The sequence below is a fragment of the Drosophila hydei genome, unplaced genomic scaffold (assembly GCF_003285905.1).
Source record: "Drosophila hydei strain 15085-1641.00,03,60 unplaced genomic scaffold, DhydRS2 tig00008114-arrow-pilon, whole genome shotgun sequence".
Lineage (NCBI taxonomy): Eukaryota > Metazoa > Arthropoda > Insecta > Diptera > Drosophilidae > Drosophila > Drosophila hydei.
In genome coordinates this window covers 7,448,861-7,466,414 of record NW_022045827.1, presented here as the reverse complement: position 1 = coordinate 7,466,414, position 17,554 = coordinate 7,448,861, and the positions used below count along the sequence as shown (strand labels likewise).

Genomic DNA, 17,554 nt, shown 5'->3' with positions numbered 1-17,554 from the left:
TTATGAATATCCAAAAACTGTACCAACTGAACGGATAACAACAACCACCTTAACTGACACAATCTCACCTGGTCCTTCTTCTGGTACTACAATACCACCTGACTCTGGAGAATCTAAAGTTCCATATACTACAACTGAATCAATGACCCATGAGTATCCAAAAACATCTCAAACTGAACGGATAACAACAACTACTATAATTGACACAACATCACCCGGTCCTTCTTCTGGTACTACAATACCACCCGGGTATAAAGAATCTAAAGTTCCATTTACTACAACAGAATCAACAACTTATGAATATCCAAAAACTGTACCAACTGAACGGATAACAACAACTACCGTAACTGACACAACATCGCCCGGTCCTTCTTCTGGTACTTCAATACCACCTGACTCTGGAGAATCTAAAGTTATATTTACTACAACAGAATCGACGACCCTTGTATATCCGAAAACATCTCCAACTGAACGGATAACAACAACTACCGTAACTGACACAACATCACCCGGTCCTACTGCTGGTACTACAATACCACCTGACTCTGGAGAATCTATAGTTCCATTCACTACAACTAAATCAACAACCCATGAATATCCGAAAACATCTTCAACTGAACGGATAACAACAAATACCGCAACTTACACAACCTCACCCAGTCCTTCTTCTGGTACTACAATACCACCTGACTCTGGAAAATCTAAAGTTCCATATACCACAACTGAATCAACGGCCCACGAATATCCGAAAACAACTCCAACTGAACACATGACAACAACCACCTTAACTGACACAACATCACCCGGTCCTTCTTCTGGTATTACAATACCACCTGAGTATAAAGAATCTAAAGTTCCATTTACTACAACTGAATCAACGACCCATGCTTATCCAGAAACTGTACCAACAGAACGAATGAGACCAACCACCTTAAGTGACACAACATCACCCGGTCCTTCTTCTGGTACTACAATACCACCTGACTCTGGAGAATCTAAAGTTCCATATACCACAACTGAATCAACGACCCAGGAATATCCAAAAACAACTCCAACTGAACGCATGAGAACAACCACCTTAACTGACACATCACCCGGTCCTTCTTCTAGTATTACAATACCACCTGAGTATAAAGAATCTAAAGTTCCATTTACTACAACTGAATCAACGACCCATGCTTATCCAGAAACTGTACCAACAGAACGCATGACAGTAACCACATTAACTGACACAACCACACCCGGTCCTTCTTCTGGTACAACAATACCACCTGACTCTGGAGAATCGAAAGTTCCATTTACTACAACAGAATCAACGACCCTTGTATATTCGAAAACATCTCCAACTGAACGAATGACAACAACCACCCTAACTGGCACAACACCACCCGGTCCTTCACCTGGTACTAATATACCACCTGACTCTGGAGAATCTATAGTTCCATTCACTACAACTAAATCAACATCCCACGAATATCCAACAACAATCCCACTTGATCAGGTTACAGAATCTACTCCATCTGACACAACATCGCATGGGGATTCTCAAGTTTCACTTGCTTCAACTGAGTCAACAACTCATGAATATCCGAAAACTATTTCGACCGAACGAATAACAACAACGACGTTATCCGACACAACGTCTCAAGGACCTTCTTTGGGTACTACCATACCACCGATCTCTGATGGATCTAAAGTTACATTTAATACAACTGAATCAACAACCCATGAATATCCGAAAACATCTTCAACTGAACGGATAACAGCAACTACCGTAAGTGGCAGAGCCTCACAAGCTCCTTCTTCTGGTACCACAATACCACCTGAATCTGGAGAATCTAAAGCTCCATTTACTACAACTGAATCAACGACCCATGCTTATCCAGAATCTGTACCAACAGAACGCATGACAGCAACCACATTAACTGACACAACCTCACCCGGTCCTTCTTCTGGTACTACAATACCACCTGACTCTGGAGAATCTAAAGTTCCATATACTACAACTGAATCAACGACCCAGGAATATCCAAAAACAACTCCAACTGAACGCATGAGAACAACCACCTTAACTGATACAACCTCACCCGGTCCTTCTTCTGATACTACAATACCACCTGACTCTGGAGAATCTAAAGTTCCATATACCACAACTGAATCAACGACCCATGAATATCCGAAAACAACTCCAACTGAACGGATAAAAACAACTACCGTAAGTGGCAGAGCCTCACAAGCTCCTTCTTCTGGTACTACAATACCACCTGACTCTGGAGAATCTAAAATTCCATATACTACAACTGAATCAACGACCCAGGAATATCCAAAAACAACTCCAACTGAACTCATGAGAACAACCACCTTAACTGACACAACCTCACCCGGTCCTTCATCTGGTACTACAATACCACCTGACTCTGGAGAATCTAAAGTTCCATATACTACAACTGAATCAACGACCCAGGAATATCCAAAAACATCTCCAACTGAACTCATGAGAACAACCACCTTAACTGACACAACCTCACCCGGTCCTTCATCTGGTACTACAATACCACCTGACTCTGGAGAATCTAAAGTTCCATATACTACAACTGAATCAACGACCCATGAATATCCAAAAACATCTCCAACTGAACGGATAACAACAACCACCTTAACTGACACAACCTCACCCAGTCCTTCTTCTGATACTACAACACCACCTGACTCTGGAGAATCTAAAGTTCCATATACTACAACTGAATCAACGACCCATGAATATCCAAAAACATCTCCAACTGAACGGATAACAACAACCACCTTAACTGACACAACCTCACCCAGTCCTTCTTCTGATACTACAATACCACCTGACTCTGGAGAATCTAAAGTTCCATATACTACAACTGAATCAACGACCCATGAATATCCAAAAACATCTCCAACTGAACGGATAACAACAACCACCTTAACTGACACAACCTCACCCAGTCCTTCTTCTGATACTACAATACCACCTGACTCTGGAGAATCTAAAGTTCCATATACTACAACTGAATCAACGACCCATGAATATCCAAAAACATCTCCAACTGAACGGATAACAACAACCACCTTAACTGACACAACCTCACCCGGTCCTTCTTCTGGTACTACAATACCACCTGACTCTGGAGAATCTAAAGTTCCATTTACTACAACTGAATCAACGACTCATGCATATCCGAAAACATCCTCAACTCAACGAATGACAACAACCATATTAAGTGGCACAACCTCACGCGGTGCTTCTTCTGGTACTACAATACCACCTGACTCTGGAGAATCTAAAGTTCCATATACTACAACTGAATCAACGACCCAGGAATATCCAAAAACTTTACCAACAGAACGATTGACAACAACCACCTTAACTGACACAACCTCACCCGGTCCTTCTTCTGGTACTACAATACCACCTGACTCTGGAGAATCTAAAGTTCCATATACTACAACTGAATCAACGACCCATGAATATCCAAAAACATCTCCAACTGAACGGATAACAACAACCACCTTAACTGACACAACCTCACCCAGTCCTTCTTCTGATACTACAATACCACCTGACTCTGGAGAATCTAAAGTTCCATATACTACAACTGAATCAACGACCCATGAATATCCAAAAACATCCCCAACTCAACGAATGACAACAACCATATTAAGTGGCACAACCTCACCCGGCGCTTCTTCTGGTACTACAATACCACCTGACTCTGGAGAATCTAAAGTTCCATATACTACAACTGAATCAACGACCCAGGAATATCCAAAAACTTTACCAACAGAACGATTGACAACAACCACCTTAACTGACACAACCTCACCCGGTCCTTCTTCTGGTACTACAATACCACCTGACTCTGGAGAATCTAAAGTTCCATTTACTACAACTGAATCAACCACTCATGCATATCCGAAAACACACCCAACTCAACGAATGACAACAACCACCTTAAGTGACAGAACCTCGCCCGTTCCTTCTTCTGGTACTACAATACCACCTGACTCTGGAGTTATGTTTACTGTAACTGAATTAACAACTAGTTCAGCTGATAAAGTATCTTCAAGTACATCCCCTGACATATCAACCCAGGAAGATTCAACGACTCCATTGACCGTTCCCCAAACTACAAGTGAAGAGAGACAAACAACTTTTCAACCTGAAAGCACAACAATAGATACGACTACTGCAGCGTCAAGATTTAAGGAAACTACAATTTCTTCGACCGTGGTTAATGACTCTTATGTAAGCCGTTATCCCACCACAACTGAAAATATTTTAAATAGAACAGTTCCTTTCTATTTCACAACAATGGGCTATCCTGACAGCACAACTACTCAAAGTGGTATAGGTAGAACCACGATAGGCTTAGGTTTAGGAGAAGTAACCCCAATGACAACAACCACAGACATGACAAACGTTTACATAACAGAAACTTTACATGATTGTACGATGACAAACGATTGCTCGGACGATGAAATATGTGTGAAAGCAAATTGCATTAGACCCTGCGAGTATTATGATAACCTTTGTAATGTTCAAAATTATACTGTTTGTCGTACTTTGAACCACACCGCTATGTGCTATTGTGATATCGACGCCGATGTAAATAAACCCGGTTGCTCTATTACTGCAGGTAACTAAAGCTGTGTTTGTAAATGTTAAGTCTAAATATCGATCCACGTGTTCCTTATAAATTGAATGAGTTGCAAACCACATGGTTGTGGTGGTTTCTTTTTGGAATCCGTGGCTCCAACTACTTTAATCGCCAATGCATCTGGCAATACGTAGCAGCCTACTTCAATTTGATGTCATATTGTCTACTTTATCTCTTCTTATGGACTTCTTATCATATCTCCTTCCACTTGTGCCATAACTGACCAGCCGAACCTGTTGGCTGGCACGTGCATGTTTTATTTTTTCGTTCGGGTCCTTGCAATTCAATCCCAATGTTTTTTGTGTGCCAATATGATGGCCAACAGAAAGCTTTACTCTCTACTGCATTTGTACTTCTTCCCCTCGGCTCTTATCACTGGCTCTTCGCTGTTATTCGTATATGTATGTATATGCCTGCACTCACCACAACCACCCATCACCAAAAATACCACTCAGATTTCCTCTTGAACTCTATGTATGTGTTCACAAATGGAGCAATAAATGTATTCACCAATGTTTGAATGCCAATTAAATAGAGCTCACTCTGTCTAGTTCTTGTTCTCGTTCATGTTAGTTGCCTGCTTTTGTTTGCCTGCCTGCCTGCTGCCAGTACGTGTATCATCAAGACCTATATCATATAACATTATGTTGAATGTCTCTCAGAATGTTTCGTTTCGTTTCGGACTGTGCTCGATGTGCATGTTATATGTCAGTGTTACGATCTCATCATCTCTGTATAATAAATATAAGAATATTTGTGTTGATTTTTGTTGTATTTAGTACATATGTTTGTTTGTACATACATATTCATATACTTTATCCAATTGTACACATAATTACGTACAGTAAGTTATATTTAGTTGAACATAGTATTATTAATCAATTGCATGACTGGCTGGGTGACAGTACTAATCGGTGTTTTATGATCTAAGGCTTATCTAAAGTTGCACTAACCCCAAATAATCGTATCCTTATTACTCGCTTGCTTGCATGTGTATATGTTGTTTTGCGACAACACTAAAAAACAACAACAACAACAACAGCTAAACAATATCTTAACATAATATTTTAATAATAATTATAGTTAATTAGATGTGCTAGAATGTGCCTCAAGTGGGTGCAAAAGAACAAATATCTGAAATATAATAATAATGTACTAACAGTATTGAAACAAGTCAAGAAAAACTACCTATCAAACAGGTTTCTTAAATAAAATAAACACTGATAATATCAATTAAACATATCCAAACGAATGTCTTAACCGAAAATCTTATATTATACCTTAATTAATTTAAACAATTTGCTTACTTTGCAACGCTAACCCAAATCCAATATCAGAAATCGGTTGTGCCTCGAGCGATGAGTGCCCGACTCAACAGGCATGCGTGAATGCACTTTGTGTGGATCCCTGCGCCTATGAGAATCCATGCGGCCGTAGTGAGGATTGTCGTGTCATTGCCCACCAACCAGTTTGTGCCAGCGGTGCGTTTATCTCACATTCTCCTGGCGATCAATATGAATAATATTTTATTTTATATCTCTTAACATGCAGTCTGTGAATGCCAACGTAAGTCGGATTGTCGGAAAGGTTTCGAGTGTGATGGATGTAACTGCCGTGACAGTAAGTACAATGGTATAGTGCTTCAGTTACTGGACTATGTTTATTAACTTAAGATATTACAGCAACAGGACGCACTCCTGGCTGTGAACACTGTCCGCCAGGTGCAAAGTGTGATCCCACAACTGGTGCCTGTATTAAAGGTATGTTCTACTTTCAATTAGATCAGCTTATATGTGGTGTATTCAGCGTTAATCATACATAGGCAATGCCTAAACACTAACAAGTGTAAATATAATACTATGTACATATTTGTATTATACAATAACCACCCTTTACCCATGTAAATATATCTCTCTCCCTAGCTAATGTAACAATAACAACTAGTACTACCAAGAAAACCACAACGAAACCAACAACAGCATCCACAAAAACAACAACAACAGCTAACCCTATCACAGACGACGATATGTCGACAATCTCAAGCAAGGGTACCACCACTAGCACCACCACCACAACCACCATCATAACTAGCACAGAAATAAGCACTAACAAGACAAGCACGAGTAAATCCAACATTGAGACAACAACCATCAAATCGGGCCACACGAAAGGCTATCGGGATGGTGAGAACAACATAACTGATACGCCAACGCCAAGGCCTGTGATCACAACGACAACGCTGACCAGCAAAGATGGTGGCAGGCGAACCACAACGCCAAAAATGAAAACAACTCGACTGGATACCTCAAATGAGGTACCAGATACAACCACGATGACCAGCACGACGCCTTGGCCAACGGAACTACCAACTAGAGCTGGCACAACAACGGAAGTCGATGATCTAATCCCAATGCAAACAACAACAGTCTCTACACCACCGGCCAACACAACAGTTATCACAGTTATTAACCCATGTACAATAGATACTAACTGTGCTCCTAACGAGCACTGCAAACTTGGGCAATGCACAAAGAAAGGTATAAACAATTGTCTAAAGGAAAGATTATGATTATGCTGTCGTCACTTTCGGTACCCAAAATGTCGTTAACAGGCCCTTATTCTTTAGAATCCCTTTGTAAATATTTAAAATAATTGATTTCGATTCACCTTTTATACACAGACATATTTAAGTACCAAAGTGACAGCTGTGCATTTCACGTTCCTAAATTGTGCAACATGTAAAATTCGAAACAAAAAGTACTCTTGCAAGCAGCTTACATAAGCAACTTAATTTATTTCAATTATTAATTTTCATACTTCGTTTCTGAACTAAAACTGTCGTTTGCTTATGAGAAACAACTTGTGAAAGTACCACACCAAATTGCTTTGTAAATAATGAAACAAATACTTGATGAATATATGTATATTTATATATATATATGTAAATCATATTATATATATATTGTAAATATGATCTCTCTCCTTAACAAATTTGATTTACCATCATAAGTTAATTAACCAACTCAATTAATCAAAAAGCTAACTAACTTAATAATTTCTAACAAGTAGAACCGCCAGGCACACCAAAAACACATGAACCATGCCAATCGAACAATGATTGCATTGGAAGCGAAGCCTGTTACATGGGTTTGTGCCACGATCCCTGCGAATTTGCCAAAATTTGTGCTTCCACTGCCAAGTGTACAGCAAAGAGTCATCGACCCATTTGCAGCTGCCCACAGGGTCACGAGGGCAATCCGATGGTCAAGTGTGTGCCAACGCAAAAGTCAAGTAAGCAACTAATAAATTAATCAACAACTTCATCAAATACATACAATTTAATCCAACTAAGAAGCTCTGGTTTAACTTATTTATATCGAATATACAATTTACTTATCCTGTCCATTTACCCACAGTTGAATGTACCCACAACTCGGATTGCGGCATTACGGAAGCGTGTATCAATGAGCGTTGCCAGCACCCTTGCGACGTGCATGATCCTTGTGCCCAAAATGCGGTTTGTATCAATGCCAATCACGCGGCCGATTGCAGCTGCCTGGATGGCTATCAGGGCAATGGGCTGGTTGGTTGTCAGCCAGGTTAGTAGCTTACTATTGCTAGCACTTCTTGCACTTTTGCTCATCCTCAAGTTATAGTTATTCCAGTCTAATATAACACAAAATGTTTCATTTCCCAAAATGTCTCTCTCTCTTTCATACACTGTACAAATTCCCCGTACACCTGCCAACACATGTATAAAATTTGTACCGCCCCGACAACAACAACACGAATCGAATTATAAATACACGAAACAAAACGCACCGTAACTCTAACCACAACCATAGCACGCACCCAAGTCTGCCAATACAACGAGGATTGTCCGCCGAATAAGCTATGCGACCGCCTCAACCGACGCTGCATAAATCCTTGCCAAGAGGATTCGTGCGGAGAGAACGCCGAATGTGTGCCGGTCAACCATGGCATCAACTGTCGCTGCTTGCCCGGATTTTTGGGCAATGCATACGTTCTTTGCCAGCAATCGCTGGGTTGTCGCGCTGATTCCGAATGTGATGCCAGCCAGGCATGCATCAATGGCAAGTGCACATCTCCTTGTCAATGTGGTGCATTTGCCCTGTGCGATGTAGTTAATCATCGTGGCGTGTGCAAGTGCCCACCTGGATACAATGGTAATCCCGAGGTGGGTTGCAGTCCACCACAGAATCCGTGCGATCCCAATCCATGTGGTCTGAATGCTCAGTGTGAACTGGACAATGGAAACCCCATATGCTTCTGCCCTAAAGGTCTCACTGGTAACCCCTTCAAGAATTGCAGTGAGTATTTTGTGTTTAAGCAATTATTAAAAAGTGTTAAATATTCCTCAATTATAGTTCCTGAGGGAGATGAGTGTACACCGAATCCATGTGGTCCAAACTCTGGCTGTCGCCGGGTTAACGGTGCTCCCGTTTGCTTCTGTTTGCCCGAATACGAAGGCCAACCTCCACACATAGCTTGTGAGCTTCCATCCAATCCATGCGAACCTTCGCCTTGTGGACCCAACACTCAGTGTGCAGTGTTAAGCAATGGCTTCTCTAAGTGTACCTGTCTGCCAGGTTATGTGGAGAGTCCTAACACTATTCGCGGCTGCGTCGAGCCGATCAATCCCTGCGAGCCAAATCCTTGCGGCACAGGCGCCATCTGTGACTCATCGCGCCAGCCCGTCTGCTACTGTCCGGATAACAAGATTGGAAATCCTTTCAGAATTTGCGAAAAGCCATCAGTTTCCATTGAGCTGTGCCAGCCGGATCCATGTGGTCGCAATGCTGACTGCTATGTGGCCGGCAATCGCGAGGAATGCTACTGCCGCTCTGGCTACGTTGGAGATGCCTACCAAGGGTGTATTGAGACAAGTCGCACTGTGTGCGATCCCAATCCTTGCGGACCCAATGCTAACTGCGTTGTTGCTGGCGATGGCCAAACTGCATGTGTCTGCCCCGAGGGTCTGTCTGGCGATCCAACATCCCTTGTTGGATGCCACGGCTATGAATGTCAAGTAGATGCTGATTGTCCTCAAAGCAGGGCCTGCATGGGATTCCGTTGCTACGATCCATGCCCCGGTGCATGCGGTCACGGAGCCAATTGCCGTGTGGAACAACATCATCCCGTTTGCTCTTGCAATGCTGGCTTAACCGGTAATCCTGGCGTACGTTGCTTTGCTCTGGACCAACCCAAGGGTAACCCTTGTGTGCCCAGTCCATGTGGCTTGAACAGCGAATGTAAATTGCTGAATAACCGAGCTGTGTGCTCATGCCTCCCTGGATATCTGGGTGATCCCCAATCCGGCTGCCAGCCGGAATGCGACATTAACTCGGACTGCGGAGAGTCGCTATCCTGTATAAACCACAAGTGTGTAGATCCATGTGCCGGCACCATCTGCGGTATCAACGCCATTTGCAACGTTCGCCAACATACACCAGTGTGCCATTGTCTCGATGGATTCGCTGGAGATGCGTTCTTACAGTGCGTACCGATAGGTATATTAAAGAACATCTCCCGTGATCCTTGTGTACCGTCGCCTTGTGGACCAAGTGACGTGTGCTCTGTATTTGGAGATGGTGTAGCCCTATGTGACCCTTGCTTTGGACCCAATGCTCAACAAAACCCGCGTTGTCGACCGGAATGCGTTGCCAATTCGGACTGTCCATTTGACCGCGCCTGTTTGGGACAACGCTGCTTGGATCCTTGCCCCGGCTCCTGTGGACGCAACGCTGTTTGTAATGTCTACGAGCATAATCCAATATGTGCTTGCCCCACTGGACTCTTCGGTAATCCCTACGAACAATGCGCACCACCCTCGCCAATAGTACCAACACCCACAGCCAGTTGTGCCAAGCTGCAGTGTGGACCAAATGCCGATTGCAAACGGCAAAGCGGCGGATTGGCCTGCATTTGTCGCAAGGGCTACTTCGGTAATCCCTACATTGGCTGTCGACCGGAGTGCGTCCTCAATAGTGACTGTTCCGCCGACAAGGCGTGTGTGAATTCCAAGTGCGTAGACGCTTGCTCCGGTGTCTGTGGCATCAATGCCGTGTGTCGTGTCGTTAACCATGCACCCGTTTGTGTCTGCGCCGAGGGCTTTAGTGGCGATGCTTTCCTGGCCTGCAATCCATATTACTTACCGCCAGTGACGCCGCCTACCGATCGTCGTAATCCTTGCGAGCCCTCACCCTGTGGCCCCAACTCGCGGTGCTTGGCGTCTGCAGATGGCTATGCCGCTTGCTCCTGCCTACCCAATTTCAAGGGCGCACCACCTGTTTGCCAGCCAGAGTGCGTGGTTAGCTCGGAGTGCGCTCCCAGCCAGGCTTGTATCAATCAACGCTGTGCAGATCCCTGCCCTGGCACCTGCGGCATCGGTGCGCGCTGTGAGGTTTTGAATCACAATCCGATTTGCTCTTGTGAGTCACACTTCGAGGGTGATCCATTCGTGGCTTGCTCTCGTGTGCCAGAACCCGATGGCAAATCACAGCAAAATCCTTGTGTGCCATCGCCCTGCGGTCCCAACTCAATTTGCCAAATCAAACAGAAGCGGCCGGTCTGCTCGTGCGTTGCCAACTACATAGGCAGTCCACCATATTGCCGACCCGAGTGCACGCTTAGCACTGAATGTCCCGCAGACAAGGCTTGCATCCAAGAGAAATGTCAAAATCCATGCGCCAACACTTGTGGACACAATGCCCGCTGCACAGTTGTTGCCCACTCCGCACATTGCAGCTGCGACACAGGCTACGAGGGCGATGCCTTCGTAGGCTGCTCGAAGGTCATAAAACAGGGTAAGTTTAAAGAGTTTCACTAATAACGTCCATGATATTATTGCATTACTCTATTGCAGAACCACATGATCACTACAATCCCTGCTATCCGAATCCCTGCGCTGAGAATGCAGTGTGCACACCGCATAATGATGCAGCTCGCTGCAGCTGTATTGAGCCCTACTTTGGGGATCCATACAGCACTGGCTGTCGCCCAGAATGTATCTATAATTCGGAATGTCCTTCGTCACTGGCCTGCATCAAGCAGCACTGTCGCAATCCCTGCACAGGTGCCTGTGGTCCCAATGCCGAATGCACTGTAGTCAACCATCTGCCCACATGCAGTTGTATACATAGCTTCGAGGGCGATCCATTCGTGGGCTGCAAACGCACTCCTGTGGGACCCATCAGCGTGTGTGAACCCAATCCTTGTGGACCAAACAGCATATGCCGCACAGTCGAGGGCCATCCCACATGCAGCTGCCAAGTTGGCTATTTCGGTTCACCGCCCACATGCCGACCCGAGTGTGTGGTCAGCTCTGAGTGTGCACAGAATTTGGCTTGCATTAATCAAAAGTGCGCCAATCCATGCAGTGGCACATGCGGCTTTAATGCCAAGTGTCAAGTGAACAATCATAATCCTATATGTACGTGCCCCAACGAATATGTCGGAGATCCATTCGAACAATGTGTACCCAAACGTAAGTCACACGAACATCCCATAAAATACTTTAAGCTTAGCCTAACATTTATTTAATCTTTCTTGTAGCCCCTGAACCAAGACCTGTTGTCAATCCCTGCTTACCGAATCCATGTGGACCGAATGCTTTGTGCCGTGAAGTTAACAATCGAGCTGAGTGCTCTTGCTCGGCGGGCATGTTCGGAGCACCTCCCAACTGCCGACCCGAGTGTGTTATTAACCAAGACTGCCCCTCGAACAGAGCGTGCATACGTCAACGCTGCGAAAATCCTTGCATTGGCACTTGTGGCTTCAATGCGCTCTGCACCACACAGAATCACCAGCCCAAGTGCAGTTGTCTTGAGGGCTATGAGGGCGATCCGTACACGGGTTGCAACATGCATCAAAGTGAGTCCATTCTTTTCGATTTGCTATCCTTTCCATACAAACAGTTGCATTCCTTTGTTGCGACTGGCAACTGTAGCGCCTATTGTTTTGTTAATGTTACATGTCTTTTCCAGTGGTATCTTAGATTAAGGGGCATCTGGTTCTTACGTCATGCATGTTTTGTTATATTGTGTACATACTTCATACTATTCCATCATTTATATATACCCTGTACCCATGATCATGTCGAAAACGCACTTAAAAAGTTTGTGCCAAAGATAATTCGAATAGATATTTATATAATTAAAGAAAGTCATTACAAATGCTTTTCGCTGTTGACATGGGTACGGGGTATATTATATATTTTTCACGATTCTGGGAAACTTCAATTTGTATTTATTTGTCATGTATTTAAGAGCCTAGTTTTAAGCCTATTCTGTATATGTATATCTTTAATTTATTGTATGCATTATCCACTTCTCCACGCTTGCCATATCTATGCCTATCTTCGTGTGTTTGCTCATAACTCAGTTGTGGTACCCGATGTGCCCTCTGATCCATGCTATCCATCGCCATGTGGTGCAAATGCCGTTTGTCGCGAACGCAACGGTGCTGGCTCATGCAGCTGCATTCAGAATTATTTCGGAGATCCATACATTAATTGCCGACCCGAATGTGTGCAGAATAGCGATTGTCCCGGTACCAAGGCCTGTATCAATATGAAGTGCCGCGATCCCTGTGCGAATGCCTGTGGCTTTAATGCGATTTGTCGCGTTGCTCACCATCAGCCCGTGTGCAGCTGTGAGCCAGGTTTTACTGGCAATCCCCTACGCGCCTGTGTGGAGCGACCCACAAGTATGCACACCCACCAGAATAATAAAGAGTCTCTTAATAAGCTAAGCTTACTGCTTTTAGATATGTACCTCCCACTGCCCAAAGATCCATGTAGACCCTCGCCCTGCGGCCTCTTTAGCACTTGCCATGTGGTTGGGAGTCGTCCAGTCTGCGCTTGTTTGCCAGACTATATGGGCAGCCCACCCAATTGCAAGCCAGAATGCTTGACAAGTGCCGAATGTGCCTCAGATAGAGCCTGCATCAATCAAAGATGCCGCGATCCATGCCCCGGCACATGTGGCTATAATGCACGTTGTCGCACGGCAAACCATGCGCCCATCTGTAGCTGCTTTGATGGTTATACTGGTGATCCATTCCATCAGTGTTTGCCTGAGCAAAGTAGGTGTTCGCCTAAATACTCCGCTAGACAGCATCAATTAAAATGTTTCAATCTTACAATGCTTGTAGAGCCAATAGTCGTTCCTGATCCCATAAGACCCTTAAATCCTTGCGTGCCATCGCCCTGCGGCCCCAACTCGCAGTGCCAAGCCGCAAGTAGCGGCGCCGTCTGTGCCTGCCTCAACAATTACGTAGGACGCCCGCCGGCTTGTCGCCCCGAATGCAGCATTAACTCAGAGTGTCCGGCGCGTATGGCCTGCATGAATGCACGCTGTGCCGATCCATGCATTGGATCCTGCGGCAATAACGCTCTGTGCCATGTCAGCTTCCACGCGCCCGTGTGTATGTGCCAGCCTGGCTACACTGGAGATCCATTCTCAGGCTGCTACAAGATCTTAGAAAGTATGTCCCGTCCTTATGCACAGTTTCCCCAACCATTTTATGTCAATGCATTCAAATATGTTGTATGTTAACCAAACAGTACCCGTCGAAACCACCCAACCCTGCCGACCCAGCCCCTGTGGCCTAAACGCATTATGCGAGGAGCGTAATAGCGCCGCAGCATGTAAATGCTTGCCCGAATACTTTGGCGATCCATACGTCGAATGCCGACCCGAGTGTGTGATCAACTCAGATTGTCCCAAATCACGCGCATGCGTAAATCAGAAGTGCGTCGATCCATGTCCTGGCATGTGTGGACACAGTGCCCAATGCGCCGTATTTAATCATGCACCCAACTGCGAATGCTTGCCGGGCTATACAGGAAATCCGATCGTGGGTTGTCATCTCGTGCCCGATATACCGCGCTGTAAGACTTGACTCGCGTTAAAAACAATCCATAATTAATAGCACACTTTACAATGTGTCTAGATCCCGATCCCATTGTGCCCGAAAATCCATGCCATCCCTCACCGTGCGGTCTCTACAGCAACTGTCGTGCACTTAACGGTCATGCCGTCTGCTCGTGTGTGCCAAATTATGTGGGCGCCCCACCCAACTGCCGGCCCGAATGCATGAGCAGTTCGGAATGCAGTCAAGACAAATCGTGCATCAATGAACGCTGCAAAGATCCATGCCCTGGTACATGCGGCAACAATGCCTTATGTCGCGTCGTCAATCACAATCCCATTTGCTCCTGCAGCCCTGGCTACAGTGGCGATCCTTTCGTGCGCTGCCTACCTCAAGAAAGTAAGAAAACATCGTCACCTCACATCATAAAACAAAAGCTTGCTTTGGCTCGCTTCCCTCATTTCAAATCATTCACAAAATCACCTCTTTATATCCATACTATATCTATATATATCTTTCTTTTTTATATGTACAATGTTATATGGCTTTTATTGTGGTGCATGCTGTTATCATGTTTGGTGTATTTGGTAAATGTAGAACGACCTATTGTAAGTGATCGCATCGATCCGTGTGTGCCCTCGCCATGCGGACCCAACTCGCAGTGTAAGGTGTCGGCAGCTAATGAGCAACCCGTGTGCTCATGCTTGCAACATTATGTGGGTAGGGCGCCAAATTGCCGTCCCGAGTGCACATCGAACTCCGAGTGCGCTGGCAACTTGGCTTGCATCAATTTACGCTGTCAGAATCCCTGCGTGGGTACTTGCGGCATTCAGACCACATGCCTTGTAAATAATCATAGACCTATTTGCCGTTGCCTTGATGGCTATGCTGGCGATCCATTCTCTGAGTGTAGTCCACAAAGTAAGCGTTCAACGCTCAGTCAACGTCCAGTTCCCAATTGTAAACCTATTTATTTTTCTCAGTTATTGTACCGCCCGAAATCGCGGAGCCCTGCAATCCTAGTCCGTGTGGTGCCAATGCCCTTTGCAAGGAACGCAACGGCGTCGGCTCCTGCACGTGTCTACCCGAGTACAGTGGCGATCCGTACACGGAATGCCGTCCAGAATGTGTGCTTAATAGCGACTGCTCCAAGAATCGCGCCTGCCTTAACAACAAGTGTAGAGATCCCTGTCCAGGAGTTTGCGGTGTAGCCGCTGAATGTCACGTCATCAATCATTCGCCCAGCTGCAGTTGTCCTGCCGGTTATACGGGCAATCCCTCGCAGTATTGCCGTGAAATACCCAAATGTAGAGTATCCTCAAAACACAAAAAGTTATCTAAGAATAGTTTAGTAACATTTCACCCCAAATTCTGTAGTGGCACCGCCTGTACAACCATGTCAGCCATCGCCATGCGGTCCCTATAGCCAGTGCCGCGAGGTGAATGAGCATGCCGTCTGCTCGTGCATTGCCAATTATATTGGTGCACCGCCCGCCTGTCGTCCCGAGTGCTCAGTTAGCTCTGAGTGCGCGCAAGATAAGGCCTGCGTGAATTTGCGCTGTGTAGATCCATGTCCAGGCACCTGCGGTAATGAGGCCGTTTGCAAGGTGACCAATCACAATCCCATTTGCTCATGCCCAGCTGGCTATAGTGGTGATCCGTTTGTGCGTTGTGCACCATGGCAGCAGGAGCCAGAAGCTCCGAAGGCCAATGATAATCCATGCGTGCCAAGCCCCTGCGGTCCCAACTCGCAGTGTCGCGTAATCGGTGAGACGGGTGTCTGCTCCTGTCTGCCAAACTATATTGGACGTGCGCCCAATTGCCGCCCAGAATGTACACAAAATTCGGAGTGCGCTGGTAATCTGGCTTGTATCAACGAGCGCTGCAAGGATCCTTGTCCCGGCTCGTGCGGTTTCAATGCTTTCTGTAATGTTGTAAATCACTCACCTGTTTGCACCTGCGAAAGCGGCTACTCGGGCGATCCATTTGCTGGCTGCAATCCGCAACGTAAGCACCTAACTCTGTCTGCTCGCTGTGATTAGACCTAATACCTTGTCTGATGTATGTATGATCCTTAGCTATTGCCGTGCCCGAAGAACGTTTAACGCCTTGTGTACCCTCGCCCTGCGGCCCCAATGCAGAGTGTCGTGAACGCAATGGCGCCGGCTCCTGTACATGCTTGCCAGAATACTTTGGTGATCCGTACAGCGGCTGCCGCCCTGAGTGCGTGGTGAACAGTGATTGCTCACGCGACAGATCTTGTATCAACCAGAAATGCGTGGATCCTTGTCCAGGTGTTTGTGGCTTGAATGCAGAGTGTCGCGTGTCCAATCACTTGCCCAGCTGCCTCTGTCTGGCCGGTTACACTGGAAACCCATCGAGCGCTTGTCGTGAAATAATCGAACTGCCTGAACCACGTAGGTTTATAAAGCCAACAATTGTCCCACAAACGATTGACCGCCTTCCCTTTATCATTCCTAGCCATAGTCATTCAAAACCCATGTGTGCCTTCCCCCTGCGGTCCATATAGTCAATGTCGGGAAATAAATAACCATGCCGTGTGCTCGTGCCAGCCCGGTATGATTGGCTCAGCACCCAACTGCAGGCCTGAGTGCATAGTTAGCTCAGACTGCGCACAAGATCTAAATTGTCAGAATCAGAAGTGCGTTGATCCATGCCCAGGTACTTGTGGCATTGAGGCCCGCTGCCAGGTCATTAATCACTATCCTGCATGTTCCTGTGCACCAGGCTACACCGGAGATCCCTTCAATCGATGCACTCGAATTATATGTAAGCATGAGTAGTCCACACAGATGCTGAGGTCAGTTGGACAGAGTTGGAGGGGTATAGGGTTAACGTCTATTTGCAAGTTGATTTCTGTCCAGCTGGCGTTGGCTTTCTGTTTCTTTCCTGCATGTATATAAATCTTTCACCTTAATCTTCTTCTTTATTTTTTCTACTTTATGTTTTGATTT

The 17,554-nt window shown here is 45.5% G+C and overlaps 1 protein-coding gene across 4 annotated transcripts in view; it reads left to right on the top strand.

Moving 5' to 3' along the window:
- LOC111601174 overlaps positions 1-17,554 on the top strand; it is a 115,817-nt gene that overhangs the window by 55,582 nt on the left and 42,681 nt on the right. For 2 of the 4 annotated variants that reach the window (XM_030224438.1, XM_030224436.1), the window contains exons 13-31: positions 6,023-6,166; positions 6,237-6,305; positions 6,368-6,445; positions 6,608-7,222; positions 7,755-7,976; positions 8,102-8,284; positions 8,531-9,016; positions 9,074-11,512; positions 11,572-12,192; positions 12,261-12,578; positions 13,089-13,790; positions 13,860-14,192; positions 14,272-14,598; positions 14,661-14,978; positions 15,177-15,500; positions 15,563-15,886; positions 15,957-16,586; positions 16,658-16,996; positions 17,061-17,369. In XM_030224438.1, the coding sequence (XP_030080298.1) occupies positions 6,023-6,166; positions 6,237-6,305; positions 6,368-6,445; positions 6,608-7,222; positions 7,755-7,976; positions 8,102-8,284; positions 8,531-9,016; positions 9,074-11,512; positions 11,572-12,192; positions 12,261-12,578; positions 13,089-13,790; positions 13,860-14,192; positions 14,272-14,598; positions 14,661-14,978; positions 15,177-15,500; positions 15,563-15,886; positions 15,957-16,586; positions 16,658-16,996; positions 17,061-17,369 (8,781 nt within the window). Of the gene's footprint in view, positions 1-234; positions 4,665-6,022; positions 6,167-6,236; positions 6,306-6,367; positions 6,446-6,607; positions 7,223-7,754; positions 7,977-8,101; positions 8,285-8,530; positions 9,017-9,073; positions 11,513-11,571; positions 12,193-12,260; positions 12,579-13,088; positions 13,791-13,859; positions 14,193-14,271; positions 14,599-14,660; positions 14,979-15,176; positions 15,501-15,562; positions 15,887-15,956; positions 16,587-16,657; positions 16,997-17,060; positions 17,370-17,554 lie in introns of those variants that run through there. The other 2 variants (XM_030224437.1, XM_030224439.1) reach the window with 2 other exon arrangements.